Source organism: Papilio polytes, unplaced genomic scaffold (assembly GCF_000836215.1).
Source record: "Papilio polytes unplaced genomic scaffold, Ppol_1.0 DF823901.1, whole genome shotgun sequence".
Classification (NCBI taxonomy): Eukaryota; Metazoa; Arthropoda; class Insecta; order Lepidoptera; family Papilionidae; genus Papilio; species Papilio polytes.
The window spans coordinates 372,615-393,797 of NW_013525303.1; the positions used below are offsets into that span (position 1 = coordinate 372,615).

At 32.8% G+C, this 21,183-nt stretch overlaps 4 protein-coding genes across 4 annotated transcripts in view; 3 read left to right on the plus strand and 1 right to left on the minus strand.

Moving 5' to 3' along the window:
- Positions 1–2,793: 2,793 nt before the first annotated feature.
- On the plus strand, positions 2,794–4,173 carry LOC106102796 (MATH and LRR domain-containing protein PFE0570w-like). Its single transcript, XM_013282380.1, has one exon. The coding sequence runs from the start codon at positions 2,794–2,796 to the stop codon at positions 4,171–4,173; it is 1,380 nt and encodes a 459-aa protein (XP_013137834.1).
- Positions 4,174–4,453: 280 nt separating this feature from the next.
- LOC106102848 (kxDL motif-containing protein CG10681) lies at positions 4,454–6,123 on the plus strand. The gene is made up of 3 exons (XM_013282441.1): positions 4,454–4,671; positions 4,766–4,939; positions 5,091–6,123. Exons 1-3 carry the CDS (start codon positions 4,532–4,534, stop codon positions 5,431–5,433), a joined length of 657 nt encoding a protein of 218 aa, XP_013137895.1. The 5' UTR covers positions 4,454–4,531; the 3' UTR covers positions 5,434–6,123.
- A 686-nt stretch (positions 6,124–6,809) lies between these two features.
- LOC106102858 (ubiquitin-conjugating enzyme E2 T-like) lies at positions 6,810–7,786 on the minus strand. The gene is made up of 2 exons (XM_013282454.1): positions 7,422–7,786; positions 6,810–7,204 (listed from the first exon to the last, which is right to left on the minus strand). The coding sequence occupies exons 1-2, from the start codon at positions 7,672–7,674 to the stop codon at positions 6,978–6,980; spliced, it is 480 nt and encodes a 159-aa protein (XP_013137908.1). The 5' UTR covers positions 7,675–7,786; the 3' UTR covers positions 6,810–6,977.
- A 306-nt stretch (positions 7,787–8,092) lies between these two features.
- LOC106102797 overlaps positions 8,093–21,183 on the plus strand; it is a 32,124-nt gene continuing 19,033 nt past the window's right edge. Inside the window, exon 1 of the mRNA XM_013282381.1 lies at positions 8,093–8,323. The gene's annotated coding sequence lies outside the window, so the exon portion shown is untranslated. The remainder of the gene's footprint in view (positions 8,324–21,183) is intronic.

Below are 21,183 nucleotides of genomic sequence, written 5' to 3' on the forward strand. Positions count from 1 at the left end.
GCAAGAAAACTAAAATTAGGCAACAGGAAACCGAAGTTCAATTTACATCGATACATATAAATAAACATGAATATCACACGATTTTTCTTTTTAAAATGTTTTCAAAGCTAATTCATTTAATGGCGAGCAAATGACAGGGTCGCGGCGGTAATGGCGGGAAAAGCAGAGACAACAGTAAACAGTGATTACCGTTTGAATTGTTTATGGCCAAGCGCTGGTTCACAATCACTATCATTACAGGTTCATCGTATACATATTTTTAATCAAGTTGATCCTTTTTTATTTTAACCAAATGAAATAAGATTTAAGCTTCAAGCTTGTGCTGTAATAAATATAGTTTTCTAAAATTTAATGACGGCATTCGAACTCCACGACCTCTAGATTAGTAACTTAAATAAGCGGTAGTTGGACTATTGGCACTTCAAATTACCGTTAATATAACTTTAATAAATTAATGAACAAGTTCGTATGTATGTAAGACGCTAGTAGTTTATACAACGAGAAAATTCTGGGCGGATTGTTAGTCAGAAATATATCGAAAATGGGCGAAATGCGCGGGAAAGGAAATAAAATATGGCGCTCGAGTTGCAATTAAAGCGGCATCAGCGCGCGCCCGCCGCCAGATGGCGCGGACGTGGCGTCACGACGCGCCATTTGCATTTTTTCTGGCTCCGACCACGAGTTTGCGGAGCTTGTTTTGAAATACGGCACAGAAGTAATGCGGCGATTGAATTTCTGACTGAAATTAATTTAATTACTTGTTTTACAAATATAAGGCCAAATTATTAATTTAAACACGCTAAATACTCTTCCTATAAAAATTGAATTTCCAAAATTGGTGGTTGACTTTTCCATTTGGATTGCCTGTAACAGTGAGGGCGATACGGGCACTGTTGGGCGACCGCCCTGGGCGTTGGACAGTAAAGGACGCCACAGGGCCACATCGTATTAAGTCCCCCAAAGGCATAAAAAAGGGCGCTGTAGAAATCTAGCCCAAGGCACTAGTAACGGTAGCACTGGACTGGAAACTAAAATTGAATATTTAATTTAAATTTTACATAACAGTTTTCATTTACAAAGACAATTAAAATTGATTGAATCTATAGTATTGCGATTATAATCATCGTAAAACATTTGTATTGAATTTGCGTAACTTTTTATTCAATATTTGTCAGGTTAAGAGTAAAATAGAATAGGATAATGCTATTATTAGGTTACACAAAATAATTTAAGTTTTAAAATGGTAAGATGTTACTACTATTTGTTTGTTAAAAAAAATACAATTTATTTATTGCAAATTTTTTCTCGATATAAAACTTTTTTTGACAGAAGAAAAGTAACGTTCATCTTAACAACTGTCACATTTACCCGTTGTTTAAAGGTTATCGCGCACTTGTTGCAATTGTCATCGAGCGAGCATTTTTATTAGTCGTTAACCCGTATTGCACCTTAAACCCATTATTATTGATTTCTCAAATTAAATCTACACCAGCCTTTATTAAAACTGTGGCTGTAATAAAGTAAAAGATATAGTACCTATACTAATAATTTTATTTTTAATTTCAGATCGTATTTTTATTTATCCTTTCTTTCGCGGTCATTAACTGCCAATATTTTTCTGACCCCGCGTTCAAACCTGATATTCGATTCGACGATCGCAACGACAGATTTGATCTAAAACCGTTGCTCAGATTTCAAAAAAATTACTTCAAATATCCTGCCCATAGACGAAACTTTAGAAAAACGATCATGAACAACAATGATAGAAGATCTGGATGGAAACTCCTTAATGCCAAAGACCCGGATGAAAATGCCGAGGTCGTTATTAAAAAAATTAAAAACAAAGTCAAACATGAATTAGAAAATATTGCTAAACAAATCGGTAAATGGAGGCGATCTAATGAAAATGATAATATTGATAATATTGACAATGATGATCACAGACAAGAAATACCGATCAGAAGATCTTTAAATGATATATTTGTAAATCTAGACAATGGAGGACGTAAAGGAGGGCATGACGGAAATCGAAGAGAGAATGAAGCCATTTTTAACTACGCTATCCCTGTTCACATGGTTTTACGTGGCTATATGACAATGCCAGCAATATATTAATGCAATAAATGATTAAATCTCTTAAGCTTTTTAATGGTAACAATCTAAACAAAAGGTACTCCTTTTTTCCTCCTAAGAATACTTCGAATCTGCCTCCACATGCAAAAAATTCTCCTATAACCTTTTTGAGTGCTATATCATTTTAAACTCAATTTTTACTCTGATGCATTAAGAATCTCTTGTCAGTTTACTATTACCAGAAAATACAGATTTTTTCTCTCATACATTGACCAGTTTAACGTCGGAAATTATATTTTTGATTTTAAAGAAGATTTGGGTGCTTTTTCGCGTTTTTGCTATTTATTTAATTATTGAATTAACTCGCTTACTTTGGGTTATGTCTACAGTAACACTTATGATTATACAATAATACTATTGTTTCTGTTTTTATTTAAGAGTATGTAAGGGATGTGTATACGATAACATAATTTTATACGATTGTAAACAACTCCAACTATGTCATATCAACGTGTAGCTGCAAATTAACTTTATAATAACTATAAATTCAATATGCAAGATAACGCAAGATTATAATTTTTAATTATATCCAAAAATGATTTTGCGGTCAATTTGAAATTCAATTATAAGTATTTATTAATTTATTAATAGTCACAGTCTATCAATTCATTCATAAATTGCAAAGGCTATGCATATTTTTGTAAATTTGATAAGCTAAAGATGTTCAAGAAACTAATTCAAGCTGTTTTACTTGCTGCTCTCATTAACAACACTATACAGAGGAATGTTCAAACCAGGACGATAATCGATTTAAAAAAGATACTAAACACTATCAACGACAACATGGACAACCGTAATGATGTAACGAATCTTCGGACGAAAAACAGACAACAAACACTCAGAAACCCCGATAATGACAACAATGCGGATAGAATCGACGTCGATATGCTTAACGCGTTCATCAAACGTGTAGTAAATAACAATAACAAATTCAACGACCAAGATTTTGATAGATTCCTTCGGAACGCGAAAGACAACTTGTGCGCAAAAACAGGAAGATGTGGATGCAGCGGACCAGGCAGATGTGACGACAAGAAAGTAAGTAATCAAAAAACAGTCGATGAAGTTGAAACCTTTATAAATAACCTGCAAGAAAAATTAGATAAAGACAATCAAGAAACTAGCAGTGAGGTGGAATCCGAAAAAGAAAATGATAATGTACAAAACAATGAAAAAATATCGCATGATAATGAAAATGAGGATGACGGATATTTTAGTATTAAAATAGATGACAAAAATCATCCAAACACCCGCGTTAACTTGTTAATAGTCAACGATCTCGCAGATCTAGAGGATCTATTAAGACAAAATATTTTACCTCAAGCGATAGACGCAGAAACATTGAAAAAATTAAACTCCGATAATTTCCCTCACCACGGCGCGCGCCACAAGACCAGAAATGATGTAAAAGCCATCATTGTCGATCTTGGTAAGTTTTATAACGATACAGAATTATTAGATAAGGAGGAAGACTCTGCTTTTCCACGGTCGGTATTACTCGAACAGGAATCTTCTAATCCTAATGAATTCGTCGATAATTTTAACCACTTAAAAGAAAAGGTAATTAATTCGTTTACAAATTTTGTAACGAATAAAAATGCCAAGAGACCAAACTTGTCAGTACTTACCAACACGCAGAAAAGTAAAATCAGAGTCCTCAAAGGTAAAATGAGAATAAATAAACAGAAACTTACGAAACAAGATTTGAAATCTGAAATTAACGACATTATGTTTGGGAAGAACAGTAAAGTTAAATTTGTACCATCAAATGATAATTCCAACAATATTATTGTACCAAATTGGATCTATAAATTAATTGTTAACTCTAAGCCCGTCGCATACTTAAGAGAACCTAAAAGAGTACTTCCATTAACGGGCAAACAAAAGAATCGATTGTTTAATAAAAAGAAAACTTGGAGACAAAAACCAGAAATAAGTAGGATTTGGCGTCGCAATTTTGGTCAAAATATACAACAATATGGAGTACCGTTTGAGCTTGCTGTTGAGGGTCTTGCTCAATACAACGATGATAATGAGTAAATATCTACTATTTTAACATTTTGAAAACCCTTCAATAATTTTACATTCTGTTACAAAAGTACTGCAATAGATTGTTGATGTAACAAAACTATGTATTGTAATTGCATTAATAAAACTTACTTCACATAATTCGTCTTAATTTTCATAATTTGCCATTTATTGTACAAGTGTGCACAAAACTTTAGATTACCTTCAAAAATTCAGTTCATTTTGAACGAAGCAATATTTTTTTTTACAAATATTCTTATTGGCAACTGTATTTAAAGCTGTCATTGTCAACTTGACAACAGAAAAATAGAAGATTTTGTGTTCGTAAAGTTAAAATTGTGCTTTTGTGTTGTATAAACTTATAATTACGATGGCCAATGATACTCCAGAAAGTGATTTCTCAATAGAATGCTTTCAAAATTATACTGCACCAGAAGTTTTCGTACAAGGGTTAGCAGGTATGGTCGATCAAACGGACGTCGAAACAATTATACGCGCCCAAAAAGTCATGTAAGTTACGTTGTATTCATATTTTTATATGACAAATTCTTGTAAAACAGGTAAAAAAACCATAATTCTTTGTTCTTTCATAATTTTATTTTAGGCTTCAACGTTTCGAGAAAACAACAGAAATGCTGACTAACTGCAACCAGCTATCTTCAAGTCGTCTTAGAGCCGCGTCTACAGAGTTCAAGAAACACACACAACTATTGCTGGAAATGAAAAAAGATCTCGAGTTCATTTTCAAAAAGATACGCGCTATGAAGACTAAACTAAGGTTTGTAACCTACCAAATAAGTACTAGACTGTTTTTGATGCAATTTATTATATTTGAAAGCCTTAAATTTTATTTTCAATACTGTTTACCTATTTCTAAGATAAAAAAATATAGATTGATGTCTAATTTTCTCTATTACTTGCTATTCCAGTCAACAATACCCTGATGCCTACAAACAAGCAGTAGCAGCATCTATAGCCAACAAGAAACCAGTCAACGATGACGAAGAAGATTTTGGTGTATCCGAAACGAGGGTACAATCTAAAATGGTGGCCACCGTCTCCACAGAAACATTAAAACCGACAAGTAGCGAAAAGAAATCAAAGAAAGATGTAAAATTGAACCAAGATAATAATAATACAGAAGCGCAAAGTAGTAAAGACGTTGGTTCTCCGACTTTCTTAATGATGGGAAAGAGGGTGAAGCGAGGCAGCAGTTCTTCGGAGACTGAAAGCGCAAGCTCAGGTGATGAAACAAGTACGGACACCGGTTGACAGTTTGACATGAGTCTTGGATAAAGTGGAATAATTCACTTGTGAAAGTTATCGGACAATTCTAGTCTTCGTAGATTGTTGTGAAGTCAATTTCTTGCTGTAATTCATGCATTTTATTTAATTACTGCAGCAGCACTTTTATTGTACTCAATACTTATATGTGAAAGTTTGGGTGGATAGATATTTGTTACTATGTATTTATAAAACAGCTTATTGTATGAAAACTAATGTAGATAATCTAAGAACATATATGTGGATGAAGTCATGGGCAAACACTAGTAGTTTTAGTTTTGTCAGTGATTGTAGTTAATATCTGTTAAAACAAATGAAATTGTGAAAAAAGATGGCAGTTATAGTTAGGTGCAACTAAACTAAATTTGATGACCAGCAGATCAATTTACAACACATTTGACAAATCACTAAGCCTGTAGTTTAGCTCAATTTGTAACTGTTCAAATAAGATTGTCGGCTCTCATAGTTATATTAAATTGTGATCTCTGAGCTGGCCAATTAAGTTGAACTACAGCTCAGTACTTCATGTCTATGTTACCTGGACTTTTAAAGTGGTTCATTGGTGATGTACAAACATCTGTTAGTTATGGAATTAAAGTAATTTTGTTATATAAATCTGAATATATCAATTTCATGTAAACTATGTAATAATGGCAATAAATTTTAAAATCTACTTTACTTGACATTATTTATTTGATTATTTCCTATAAGAATAATAGTTGTAAGTTGAATTAAAATAGCTTTACAAAACAAAAACAAAATCTTTCTTATATTACAAATGCAAAAATTTTGATGGATGGATTTTTTTTTAATAACAAGGTGGCAAACGAGCAAGCGGCCACCTGAATCCGCCAAAATAGCGAAGCGACCGCTGCCCAGACATCTGCAATTGCAGATGTGTTGCCTACCCTTATCCGATGGAGGAGATGCACATAAAGAGGATATTTACCACTCCTATGCATCCTCCACTGTCAAATCCACTTTTCCTTTCCATCCCTTTCTTATAAGAAAAGGGTGGTAAAGAGAAAGGGACTTAAATTAGGCCTCCACCACACTCATCAGATTTTATATGGCATTGCTTCCATTTCACATCTGTCTTCTGTGTGGTCGTGGTATTACTGGGGGCGTGCCGGCCCTGCAGTGCTAACATGTTAAAGCTGGCACTACCACTGTTAAATGATGATGATAAATGTTTGTTAGAGTTTGAGGCCTAAATGATGAACAGGTGTCAATGAAATTTGGCTTAGGCATAGAGGATAATCTGGAAGAACACATAGGCTACTCATTTTTGTTATATTTTAATTTTACATAGACAGAGTCGCGGGTGAAAGCTATAAGTTATAAGTAAACTTTTTTTTAACTCATATTTTCCAATCAAATAAATAACACACTTATAATATAAATCAAAATATCTATATGTACAATAATATCTTTGTGGCACTGAGTCACACTCTAAAAACAACAGATACATATACAAAAATACACATCTTTTCTCTTTGCATTACTAAAGAAGTATAGATTAGGTTCATCCATTACATCTGTTTACCAGTAGCATATTTCTCTGTACATCTTCTAGCATTTTCATTGAACTTTTCTATATTTAATTTATATTCATTAGCAATATCCATCATAAGAGGGTCGTGTGGATTAGGATTTGCCAGCAATGTTTGTAATGAAACCAGTAAGTTCTCCAATGTTATGGTCGGCACCCAGGCACCTTTCGGTGGCATTTTCAATAAATCCATACATATTCGACCTTCTGTAAAAGATAATTTATGCTATAATATCTGATACCTGATAACTTAAACAACCAGATGTATAACAACTTTTAAACCACTTAAGTTGATAAAACTCAAATTAGTTAAAACAAACACACAAAAGGGAAATATTGCTATAGGTGACAAGTTTAATAAGATGTGTTGATTTGTAATACTCATAATAGGCTTTTCTTCTTTAAAATAATAGTGAAACCTTACCTTTGTCAATGTTTGGGTGATAAACTGGCGTAACAAACTTCACCAAAGGTGGTTCAAAGGGATATCGTTTAGGTACGTCGACAACAAGTTTGAACATACCCTTCTCATAAGGAGATCCCTTTGGACCTTGCATGTTTACTGTTAGAATATCGTAAATGTCCTCTTTTTCAGGAGAACACTTAATTCCCCAAGGAGATTTCTTTTCGAAATTCTTAATTTCACGCGATAGTCGAGCAGTACGTGCATTTGACATGTTGAATATTATATGATGATAAATAAATTATTAACAGCCACTTGTTTCTTTTTTAAATTTGAATTTAATAAATAAACTATAAACGAACTAAAACTTTGATTGACATTTGGTTGTGCCGCCTTTTTATCTTAACACAGATTATACTAATATGTTTACGGCTCCACAGATTATGTCGGTAGTTAGAATATAAATTAAAATTAGAAACATGAAGCTTAAAATAAAACAAAATAGTCATTTAGTGTGAACAACTGGATGTAAAATGCATTTTAATTATTTCAGTTACTTTATCTTCAAAAATAAAAAGGGATTTCTTAGATTTATTTAAATGTAACTTATGATGCTTAAAATGAAACATGTATTTTTAGTTTTAATTGGTTTAAATGTCAAATATCAACAGTGGCGCCAATGCTATTTTTGACCAAGTGACGGAACTTCGAAGTTCGAACGACAAGTTGAAGGTGCGGAGATTTGAGAAAAAACTTAATAAGGTTATGCCTCGATTGATTCTCGTGCTTTCGATACCAAGTTTTTACTTAACACATTAATTTTTTTAGTAAAAAAAAGTATAAAATAACTCTACGATCATTAAGTGCTACACTATAGTGGAAAGTGTCGAGTTGATTGCTGAATATTTTCACGAGTTAATTCTGTAAGTAAAATATTTTTTTTCTTATTGGAAACGTTTTACTTTGAATTGTATTATTATTAGATATAAATATAAGTTAAATGCGGTGATAATAGCGAACCATTTTATTAGAAATTTAAATAAAAAGTGACTGAAATGTGTCTATTTCTTTTCGGTGTTTAACGTTATTCTTGATCGATTTATTATACTGATTAGTGACAGTACTAACGTGGAATTATTTATGCCGTAAGTACATTGTCATATATGTGATTAAGGTAATACAAATGATTGATGCGTACTTGTTATTGATCGAGTAATGTTACGACTTGAATACCGGCAATTGTCTCGAATTCTACGAAACCGTAAGTTTAACATACACGATTATACTTGGAAAACGGTATTCAAGTTGATTGTTTAAAGTTACACAGAGTAAAGCAAACGTGAAATACAAAAAAAGGAAACGAAGTTATAGGTTATACAGCTGTTTTCTTTTTCAGTCGTCACGGCTTCGTTACTATTAAATACTCGGGACTTTGTCCATGTGAATTTGAAAAATAATAAAAAAACATAGCCTATGTTACTCAGTGATAACCTAGATTTTTAATGGTCTAAGAATTTTGGAAATTGAGTAGTATTTTGAATTATCAATACATACAAAAATACAAAACTTTCCTCTTTATAATAATAGTATAGATTAACTTAAAACATGAAAAAACAAAAGAACATCTTGGCATTTTCATTTTAAGTCAGCATTAACTTATCTCTTCCAATTTTAACCATAGTCAAAGTGTAAATATACTTGTTTAAGCAAATTTATTGTTTGTAAAACTGTAATCAACAGTCTACACACAATTACAGACCAACTGTTCAGTTAAAACTGAAGGTGTACAGTAAATTTCAATATTGTCATTTCTCTAGAAATTTCTTGACTTAACATAATTTTGTAACAATGTAACACATTGTTACAAATTATACTTATTAAAAGTAAACATCGTCTGAGAAATCTAATAAAAATGTCACATCAATTGTACTTAAAATATGCAAAAACAATTAATATTCACATTACAATGTTATTGTAAAAATTCTTTCTTTATCTATACTATTATAATAAAGTGTAAACACACACTTTGTTACCTAAGATGTCAGCAATCACAGCATATTTTCCAAAAACTCTTTTTTTAATAAAAAGCCTTACACGTCATGCTTTAAGCTATATATTTTCACGCCGTTAAACTTAGGGGCAAATATTTTCGGTAAAAACCCTTATGTGGGAAGACCATAAGCTGTTGCCAACATCAAGAAACAAAGATTGCCATGGTTTGTCATGTCATGTCATTTTGACATTTGCAATTGATAATTTGACAAATGTGAACAATAAATAAAATTTTTATAAGCAGATGAAGTCGCATGGGAACAGCTAGTTAATAATAATATTCTATAAAAACTTTTGATTTGTATGTTATGCAAGAAATTCTTGAGAAAAAAAACATTATAAATATTTCTGTTATAATAAGAAATGCTGAAGTATAAATACTTGAGTTTTCTACTGACTATGAAAAGAAAAGAGTGAATGCGTATTTATTAGGGTAGCGCGTACCATCTATCGACCAAATCTTCACTCTCAGTCGGTGAGATCGTGGTCATGCGCTAGCTTAAAAAAAAAAACTATAAATCTAGAAAACCCATGAAATTAATATTTCATTGACTATTTAAGTGAAGAATGTCATAAACATAATAAACACCTCGGTAATAATAAATTTTATGCAAAATTTTATAGAGTCTTGTTTTTTTTACATCAGAACTGTATTTTATGCTAATTGTGAGATACACTTAAGTGCTATTATAATATAGCTAATATATGTGATAAAAAGTTGTTTTTTTTGCAAATATTTTTGAATAGAAAGATGAATACAGTTTAGATCTTGAGTCAGAATTTATTTATTTATTCTTTTATTTGATCAAATTTGACTAAACTAGCTTTTGTTCTTAACTTCATTCTACAAAAATATTGTAACAAATTTTTAGTTTTTTAGATTTTTTGACTTAGGGTTCAGTAGTTTCAAAGCCTATTTAATTTAAACAAACGGTTGATTCTTTCCTCTTTATAATATTACGTATAGATTAAAATTCTCTAATTAAACAAGTAATTGAATTAATCGAACAAAAAATTGGTATAAAAATAAGAAAAAAAGTCTGAATTTTCCGACTCGAAGGACCTACTTTTATATATCGAAGTTTTCTAAATTTTATTATTCTATTGTTTATTTGAAAGTCCAATACTGTTATTATACTTCATAGAAAAGCCTGTTTATGTATAATGCTATTCAAACTTTATAATAGCTCGGAAGGTACGAAACGCGGTAAAGGAGTATCATTAATATTTGCATGGCAATTGAAAGAACATTCTTAACGTCGTTTGTTTATAAAAGACGATAAATAAGTAACATTTTAATCTTACTTCTTACTAATATTATAAATGCGAAAGTTTAGATGGATGGATGGATCGATGGATCGATGGATGGATGGATGGATGTTTGTTAGCGTTTGTAGCCTAAACGGCTGAACGGATCTCCATGAAATTTGGCACAGGTTTAGAGCATAGTCGAGAAGAACACATAGGCTACTTTTTATCCCGGGAATAGTTACGGTTCCCGTGGGATTCATTAATTTAGTTTTTTAATGTTTACTCGATCATTCTGCAACGGTTCAACATATCTTACCGAAATTTGGCACAGATATAAAACAAAATCTGGAGTACACATGGGATAAGCTTCATCCCCGAGATATGTCCGGTTCCCGAGGGATACGTAGTTTTTTGTAATTTATATAGTTCGTATGTTTTCTAATACCACGCGGACAAAGTTGCGGGCAACAGCTCGTATGAAATAAAATTATATAAATCAATTAATTTCTTTTAATCATGTCACGTGTATGACGTGTCGTGTGTTAACGGACACAGTTAGACAATGGACGTGTTTCCATAACACCACGTTATTTTATAATAACGTTTACATCACCGGCAACGGATATTGGATACGCAATGCGATACATTTAATAATTTCTGTACATATTGTTTATGAGTTCGTATATATTTGGGTTTTTAAAAAGGATGTTTGGGCAAATTAATAATACTTATTTTAAATGGATATAAAATACTTCGAAGAAAGCAACATAGATAGACAATGTCCATACATGACACATATATTCGTATAACTGACAACATAATTCATACTAATGTTATAAATGCGAAAGTTTAGATGGATGGATGTTAGAGTCTGTAGCCTAAACTGCTGAACGGATTTCAATGAAATTTGGTATAGATGTAGAGGATAGTCTGGAAGAACACATAGGCATAACTTTTGTATTTTTTAATGCCCCGCAGTCGGAGTCGCGGGAACTAGTTTGTTATAATTCATTAATTATTTTTGTATGAATCACGTAAATAATCCAGTTTTAAGAAAGCTCTACGTCAACTACAGGAAGTAAGTACGTCATAAAACGAGTTTGTAATTTCCTGTTACTACTACTACTATGTAATTAATTAAAACATATATTTTCCGTATAATATGAACTTGAATTATGATATAGGCGACTTTATAAATAAACATTCGCTTGACTCCGTCTGCGTGGAATTACAATAAAAAACAAAAGCAAGTAGATTTAGATAACTTAGTTAATTGATACTGTCGCTTTTAACTCAGAGCAACACTTCTCGTCAGGACTCAGGTTGCGCGCCAATCTATACATACTTCTAGTCACATTGACAGCTGTCAGCTAGGGACGTGACGTTTATGCCGATAATCTAGAGTTGCGCCAATTCTACAGCACGGTACTAATTTTGTTCTTAACAGTAGCCTATGTGTTCTTCACTCTACATCTATACCGAATTTAATCGAGATCCGTTCAGCAGTTAAGGTACACTAACAAACATCCATCTATCTAAACTTTGCATTTATATTAGTAAGATCGAGATGCGAAAACCGTTGGCATAGCAAACTGGAGGACCATGGCTAGAGATGGGCCAAAATGGAATAAAAAATTAAAAAAATAAATAAAAGGCCGTAGAGCTATAGAAGAAGGCGACTTTAGAAAAAAAGTTTATCTTACTTTTTAATATAATTCGAAACGAAACAATTTGCTTGACACGACATTGAATCTATTCGATATCATTGCCTTGTGAATAATCTAAGACATTTAAGACAAAAGGACCTAGCACGAAAGTTTGTAAGAAAGTAATCGTAATATCGTATCGTTTTTTTTTTTCTTTTTTACATTTGCCAATTATGTATGTGCTTCGTGTATATTCGATTATTCTGTTGTTCTGTGTTTTAGCATGTAGATGTTTTATTATTTTTATTTCCTTAATCTTTTATCTGCGACTACTATGATATTTTACGTTCTGAATGGATTAAATGAGTTATTATTATTATTATTATTATCTATCTCATATCTTTATTTTCTTATTTTTATATATAATATATTTCACAAGATTTTCTTAAAAAAATAACAAAATAAAACATATTATATAAAAAAATTATTATTATTATTATTAATCATATCTACAACATTTACATGCAATTTACGCGTTATCATACTAATGTAAATACGAAAGTTTAGATGGATGGATGTTTGTTAGAGTTTGTAGCCTAAACGGTTGAGTGGATTTCGATGAATTTTGGTATAGATGTAGAGGATAGTCGAGAACACATTGGTAACTCACTTTTTCTTTTATTTCACGCGGACGGAGTCGCGTACGAAAGCTAGTACAAATATAGAGAGTGGTAGTGCCCGCTTTAACATCTTAGCACGAATGGGCCGGCACGCCCGGTGTGATACCACGACCACACAGAAGACAGGCGTGAAATGGAAACAATTTCGTGTTTCGTCTGATGAGTGTGGTGCCTGAGGCCTAATATAAGTTACTTCCTCTTTACCACCCTTTTATATAAGTAGAGGATGGGAAGGGGAAGTAGATTTGACGAAGGAGGAGATACATAGGAAGGGAAAATACCCTCTTTATGTGCGTCTGCTCCTCTGTCGGATAAGGGTAGGCAACGCATCTGCAATTGCGGATGTCAATGGGCAGCAGTCGCTACGCCATTTTGGCAGATTCAGGTGGCCGTTTGCTCGTTTGCCACTTTATGTTATAAAAAACAAAGATGTAAATGTCCTAGACTCTCAGATAAAGATAGCGTTTAAATTACAGTAGGTGTCCTCAGATGAAACATCACAAAAAATGTTAATTACATTTCTGAAAACTTTTTATGCACATTTCCTCGTTTATTATAATAGTTATTCCGTACTTCCTACCTTTTTATATCACCAATGTTTCTTTTAAGTAACAAAAACGTCATATAAAAACTATAATACAAATTCACAATGATCTATTTACAAGGCTAAAGGTAATTTCTTAATGTAACCGTGAATTGTAATGTATGAATAACTTTTGCCCGCGACTTCGTCCGCGTGAAATTTGAAAGTCCAAAACTTACGTTTGCCCTTTTTTCAACCTATTGCCAAAAGTATTAACTTAGCAGTAATCTACATAATAACAGAAATCTACCGATGCAAGATTCCAAATTCCTAAGCCTGGTATTTGTAAGCTGATTTTTCGGTTACCCTTGTTATTTGTGTTTGCGATATCTTCTAAACTATTAGTCCAATTTAAATACTGTTAAGGACAATTTTATTCTTTAGTAAATTAGAGAATTTTAAAAGAAAAAAGAAATGTACTGTAAAAAATCTACTCCAATTACTACATAATTTATACTTATAATAAAACTGGAGTGTCTGTTTGTAGTTTGTAATATTAAAAAAAATCCAGATTTCGGGAAGATGACGTATTTGCGTTCCTGATAACGAAAATTGCATTAAAAATGTTTTGTCTGTCTGTCTGACTGTCCGCAAGCCGCGATTGTTCCGGGTAATGTCCAAAACGACTGGGGCGATTTTGACCGGACTTTCACTGAAGGGTAGCTGATGTAGACGGGCATATTACTTATAGGTTATTTTTATCTTTTATCCGCGTCGAATTAAAAAAAAACAAAAGTGAGTAGCCTATGTGTTCTTCAGACTATCCTCTACATCTGTACCAATTTATTTAGAAATCCGTTTAGCCGTTTAGGTTACAAACTCTAACAAACATACATCTATCTAAACTTTCGCATTAGTATGATTAGTATGATTGTGTGGACGAAGTCGCGGGCAACAGTTAGTCCATAATAAATTAAGTCATCCGTTAATTCCATCGTCAATCAATTACTTCTAATAAATCCGTTTTCTAGATTACAGCAAGGGCGATATAGATTAAACCATGCCCGGAGGCACGCAGAAATATATCATCGTTATTCAAATTAAAATAGATAAAACTAACACGCGTATTTTTATCGAATTAAAATATTTCCTTTCTATTGTAAAAATGTACCAGTGATTCTCAAAGTATCCAAGCGGTGTCAACGTTTTAGTCGGCAACGGGACTCAGGTTAGGTGAATAGAACTGAAGCCATTACAAAATAAAAAACATAGTAAAAAAAATAAAGGACTCTTATCTGTCACAGTACTGAAAGTAAATAAAGTAACATCGTTTTAAAGGATAAAGCCATAGAAAAGAAGTTTTAATGTAAAATCTAATTGACAACACCAAGAGCCGGTCCTACCAAATTGTAAATTGTCTGATAACAATCCAACGTGTAAAATGTGATGGAAATATCGGATTTTGTTCCCTTATATGACAGTGACGTCATTTTTAAGCTATCTGAGCCACTATCTGCCAGTTGGAGCCTAAATCCAATGGATGGAGCCTAAATCCAACACACCGGAAATGTAGCTCCCATCTCTAACGGTGCCCAAAATCACTTTTTCCCTCATAAAAATATGAACCCTTTGGGGTCGATGTTATCTGTAGAAAGTTTGAGTATCTCTGGTTTTAACGGTTTCACAGATTTTGTTAATATCTTACTTCCTACTATCCTATCCTACTTCCTACTAATATTATAAATGCGAAAGTTGGATGGATGGATAGATGGATGTTTGTTAGAGTTTGTAGCCTAAACGGCGGAAGGAATCTCGATGAAATTTGGTATAGATGTAGAGGATAATATAGAAGACAACATAGTCTACTTGTTTTTGTTTTTTATTCTGCGCTGACGGAGTCGCTGGCAAAAGTTAGTAATTAAATACATGTGTAAGCCCTATACCCCCTCACGTATTTTGCCTAAGTTTTTTTTAATAAGTGATTTGATATGGCAAATAAATAAGATAAAAGATAAGTTATTCACTTATCTCTTTACAAAATGGCTTATTCATGGTGATCCCCAAGTAACCAAGGTCGGTACTCGGCGGCCATTTTTTCCGAATATTGCGCAACATTTTGCAATAACAAGATGGTGCAGTGGTTTATATCGGTTTATTTATCAAAGAGTTTCTGCTTCGATTCCCGTCTGAAGCAACATTACTTAAAGCTAGTTATGATCATATATTTAGAGCTGCTGCGTCCAAACTTCAAGTCGCTGTAATGATTGCCAATCTTCGTTAGGGGACGGCACCAAAAGAAGAAGATGATCACATAAATATTGGCTCGAGTCCTAGCTTTTACCTGCGACTCCGTCCGAGTGGAATTTAAAAAGGCAAAAGTAGGTTATGTGTTCTTCCAGACTATACTATATATCTACGCCAAATTTCCTTCAGATCCGCTTACAAACACTAATATCATCAATCTAAACATTCGTATTTATAATATTAGTAAGATTAGTAAGATAAGATTTCTGATAAATTAGGAATTTATTACTTTAACAATGACACATAATCAATCTAATATTAAAACTATAAGTACTGTGATGTATTAATCTTTTAGTTAGCGAGTGTATGACACCGGTCGCTATTAACAGAATCTATTTATGTATCCAGTCTCGAGGACTCGCGTCCCATGTCTGATATACTTTCGGCAGAATACTAAAACGAAATTTAAACACATCGCTTTCGATATCTGGATATTTAACTAAGAATACGTACTGGCCAAAAGATTTTTTGCTTTTTTATGTAGAAGAAAAATATTGCAATATATGATTGTTACAACGATGTAACCCTTTTTAAGCAAAGTAGACTTAATTTAGTGTACATTGTTAACCTCGTGTTATTATTATTAGTTTTTATTCTGTCATTGATTGCAAGGCCTTTGGTTAGAACGGATTTCATATAAATAATGCGGTTTTAGTCGTTTTGCATTACCCATATTTGTCTAAATTTCTTAAAGAAAACAGGAGTTATGTTATTGTTAGTTTCTTAAATAAGTTAGCTGGTTGTTTCTTAATCAGGTAATTCAAGAAAAAACGTTAAACGTTTAATTATTCCTGAACATTCATTAACATCTTCATGTCCAGAACAAGAAAGGATTGGAAATACGCCAAACTAATCTTGTGCGTAGAACGCTACATTGTAGGTTTAGCTACTTTTATATCAACTGCGACATGTCTAAAGTAGAAATTCCTTTTATTTTTTATTATATTCCCCTTTTAATGTTACTATTTTCAGTAAACTCCCTACGTTTCTTAAAATTATGTACCTTTATTCCCTTGCCAGGTGTACGTGTACCCCAGGGGGTCCTAAACTTTGGGAATCACTGTCCTATAATCTTTTTTTAAAAATTGCACCGTTTTTCACTGATAAAAGACAGAGAAAGCATAATATCGATAAGTCGCTTTTGGCCGGAACTTCGTCCGCTTGGAATTAAAAAAATTAGGCGACAAACCGATAAACATCCATCCATCTAAACTTTCGGATTTATAACATTAGTAAATTGTTTCGACATTATCAAACATCCATATATACACGAATAGCAATAGCCAAGAGGCGGGCAGAAGCCTAGCTTTCTAAAGAACCAAAAAATTGAAAAATAGATATAAGAATTTGATCCATTTTTTTTCATTAAATGGACCACTTCATGTTGATATTTTTTTCTACAATGCCCCTTTAGACCCATTAATTGGTGACGCCCTTGGATGCTTGTTTCCATTAACACACGAGTCATATCAATAAGCACATAAAAATATACATTGATAGTTGATTGATGTATGAAATTCCATACGTCCTTGTAATTATATTCCGTTCTCCATGGCTACAGACTATCAACAAATCTAGTTATAATGTACACGTATCGATTAAGGGTGCCATTGTGACACACAAGGTATGTCATAAAACAATCATATATAAAACTAGCTGTTGCCCGCGACTTCGTCCACGTGATATTAAGATAAAGTAGCTTATAATATGCCCGTCTATGTCAGCTACCCTTCAGTAAAAGTCCGGTCGAAATCGGCCCAGCCATTTCGGAGATTACCCGTAACAAACACGCTTGCGGACAGACAGACAAAAAAAAATTACATGCGATTTTCGTTATCAGCAACGCAAAAACATCTTCCCGAAATCTGGAATTTGTCTTTTGATGTTACAAACAGACGTTCCAATTTTATAATCTGTATAGATGTATAGATTGCTCCCTTGCGTAACTTGAAGAATACTGTTACTTATTGGAGGTCCAAAAATATATCGTCCCTTTAACAGGTTCCCAAACTTTTTCCTTTTCAAAATAATACTGGTTACCTTTAATCCCCGTTTTTGCCAACCAAATCAAATCATGGCTGATCATACGCTTAACTAAAGATAAATTTATTGTTTAAAATCTGTTAAAATGTTCATGAACCCCCACTTTAGTTTCCAGCAGAGGTGGGGTTACGTTTATGTACCTTAGGGGGTCTAGTCAGACTACGTAATGTTTAAAATATTACCTAATTAATAAATACCAAGTAAATTAGCAACCGCTACAATGAAAAAAACTATATTAAAAGCATCATATTTGTGTGATATCACGCATGATATAGCTATCACAGAACGCGTGATATGCGCACCGCACCCCCGATAGTAACCACCGTAACAACGTGACCCCACGTGATAAGCTTAGGCGTACTGAAGATTCTTATATTTAGCACAATTACTTTGAAAGTTTATTGACTTTGATAATACTACGGATGGCATACAATATATTTAAATTTACTAAATGAGCGTTTTTTTTTAATTAACACGATGGCGTTATCGTATATTTGAAACGCAAATGCATGAGACAACTATATGAATACTACTAGCTGTTGCTCGCGACTTAATCTACGTGATAAAACGTATAAAATAGCTTTTGCCCGCGACTACGTCCGCATGGATTTAAAAAAAACAAAAGTGAATAGCCTATGTTTTCTTCCAGACTATCTTCTACGTCTAAACCAAATTTCGTCGAAATCCGTTCAGTAGTTAAGGCTACAAACTAACAAACATCCATCCATCCATCTAAACTTTCGCATTTAGAATATTAGCATGATTGCCTATGTCACTTAATGGTGAAAGATTTTTTGAAATCGGCCCTTTAGTTTTTGAGTTATTTCAATAGATACAAAGATACAAATCTTTCCTCTTTATTAGTTTAGATTAATTGGGTCTTCAAATATAAATATACGACAGAAAAACAAAATTTACATATCTTTCTAACGTTACTTTCAAAACACTAAAATGTGTAAATATACATGCTAAAGAAGGTAAAAGGTGTAAATCGCAAAATTGTGACTTACTATAGTTTACGTAGGAACCATTATACGAGTAAATATGATCATTTTAAAAGTATTTTTTTGTGTTCTTTTCATGGTATTAAAGATGGCGATATCGTATACGTTTTATTACAGTGGAAACATACCTTAACTGTTACAATGTTTAAATCCAAAACATGATTTTGTATTGCAGTGTCACTTGAATGGTTTCAATGTGAACAACAGCATCCGTCGATTGTCCTTGCAATGAACAGTACAGACAAAACATTACATGTATAAGCGGGTAAATCGCGCGGACGGAGTCGCGTGCGACAACTAGTCATATGTAAAGAAAGATTTGTGTTTTTGAATTTTTTTTTATAATATAAGTTGGCAAACGAGCAAGCGGTACCCGAATCCACCGAAGTGGAAAGCCAACGCTGCCCATAAACATCCGTAATTGCAGATGCGTTGCCTACCCTTAATTGACGCAGGAGGAGACGCACATAAAGAGGACATTTCCCCTTCCTATGCGTCTCCTCCACCGTCAAATCCACTTTCCCTTCCCATCCTTTCCTCTCAAGAAAAGGGTGGAAAGGAAAAGGGACTAAAATTAGGTCTTTAAAATTTTTATATGTATTGAAATAACTCAAAAACTAAACGACCAATTTTAATAATTCTTTCACCATTAAAAAGCTAAGTTATCAGTGAGTAACATAGGCTATATATTTAATATTACGCGGCCGAAATCGCGAGCGACAACTTGTATATACAAATATTATAAAGAGGAATGAATTGTGTTTTTGATTTCTTTTATGTATCGAAATAATAGAAAAACTACTGGGCCGACATCAAAAATTCTTTCACCATTAAAAAGCTATGTTATCAGTGAGTAACATAGGGTATATAGAGCGGATGAAGTCGCGAGCAACAGCTAGTATTGTAATAAATACGCATACAAAGTAATCTTTGACAACACAATCGTTCTTTATGTGTTAAGATAAAGTAATGTAGCCAGCTTATTAATTGACCTACAGTTTATCAGAACGTCTATCATGGAATTAAACCGGAGGTACTTATAGTTCAAGATCTCAAAACTCACTGCCTTACCATAAAAAACTTAGATAGTGTTTAAAATACATTTTAGTTACAAAATACGTTAACATTTTATACAATTATACTTTCGCTAGTGATTTCTTCAATGAAAATAAATATATCACTTTATCTCCTTTGGCTATTGCTCGCGACTCCACCCGCGTGGAATTGAAAAAAAAAAGCAGCCTACGTGTTCTTCCAGATTATCCCCTATATCTATACAAAATTTCATCAAAATCGATTCAGACGTTTAGGCTACAAACTCTAACAAACATCCTTCTAAACTTTCGCATTTATTGTATGATAGTGAAATTAAAAAATAGTAAAATATAGCCTATGTTACTCGCAGATAAATTACCTTTCTAACGGTGAATGAATTTTTAAAATTGGCGCAGTAGTTTTTGAGTTATTTCGATATATACAAAAAATCTTTTTTCATTATAATATTAGTATAGACTACAAGGTATTTGGTCTTCCATTACCAGGGATTCCTAGATTTTTACCTTTTACACAAATAAAACTGCTGGAAAAAGCTTGTATACTGTACTTTATTCATAACATTACTGTTACGCAATATCTTTGTATCTTACGCTCTTGAGTATCGAGTTATATTTAATTCTGCAAGTCACGTTAATTCCTATTAGCTATTGAAGCTCTTGCACAATACAATGACGTCACAGTACAAACAGAAAGTTGACGTCATCAAGTAATCCTTTTAACGATTAGGGTTGCCATTTCTAGTTTCGCCTATGAATGATTTATTGTCACTGTAACATTACCGAAATAACTCGAAAAGTACTGAGTCGATTTAAAAAAAAATCTTACACCGTTACAAAGGTAATTTATTATTGTTTATTTTTTATTAATTTATTATTTATTTATTGTTTTTTAATATCACGCGGGGACAGTTGCGAGCAACATCTTTTAATAAATATTTTCAATAATTGTGGCAAAAAAAAATCACATTTCGGACGTGTTTGGTCCTGGATATGGCCTTATAGACTACGTAACAAGCAAATCATTAGATGTAATATTCTTTTACAAATCCGTAAATAAACTGAGGGTTGACAAGTGTTTTATTTCGATGTCAATATTCGTGCATTATTTGACAGCCCTATTATCGTTTGAAACGTTTGTCGCATGTTGTACAAACACGGTGAAACATGAGCTGGGTGGCATCGTGTAGCACGTGAGTGTCATGTTGACACACGTGTACACAATCCT

What these genes read in the sequence shown, in the direction of transcription:
- LOC106102796 (XM_013282380.1), top strand. Translation starts at nt 2,794, where the DNA reads ATGTTCAAGAAACTAATTCAAGCTGTTTTACTTGCTGCTCTCATTAAC.
- LOC106102848 (XM_013282441.1), top strand. Translation starts at nt 4,532, where the DNA reads ATGGCCAATGATACTCCAGAAAGTGATTTCTCAATAGAATGCTTTCAA. An exon ending in ATACGCGCCCAAAAAGTCAT is followed by an intron (nt 4,672 to 4,765) that starts GTAAGTTACGTT and finishes ATTTTATTTTAG; the next exon opens with GCTTCAACGTTTCGAGAAAA. An exon ending in GCTATGAAGACTAAACTAAG is followed by an intron (nt 4,940 to 5,090) that starts GTTTGTAACCTA and finishes TTGCTATTCCAG; the next exon opens with TCAACAATACCCTGATGCCT.
- LOC106102858 (XM_013282454.1), bottom strand. Translation starts at nt 7,674, where the DNA reads ATGTCAAATGCACGTACTGCTCGACTATCGCGTGAAATTAAGAATTTC. An exon ending in TCACCCAAACATTGACAAAG is followed by an intron (nt 7,205 to 7,421) that starts GTAAGGTTTCAC and finishes TATCTTTTACAG; the next exon opens with AAGGTCGAATATGTATGGAT.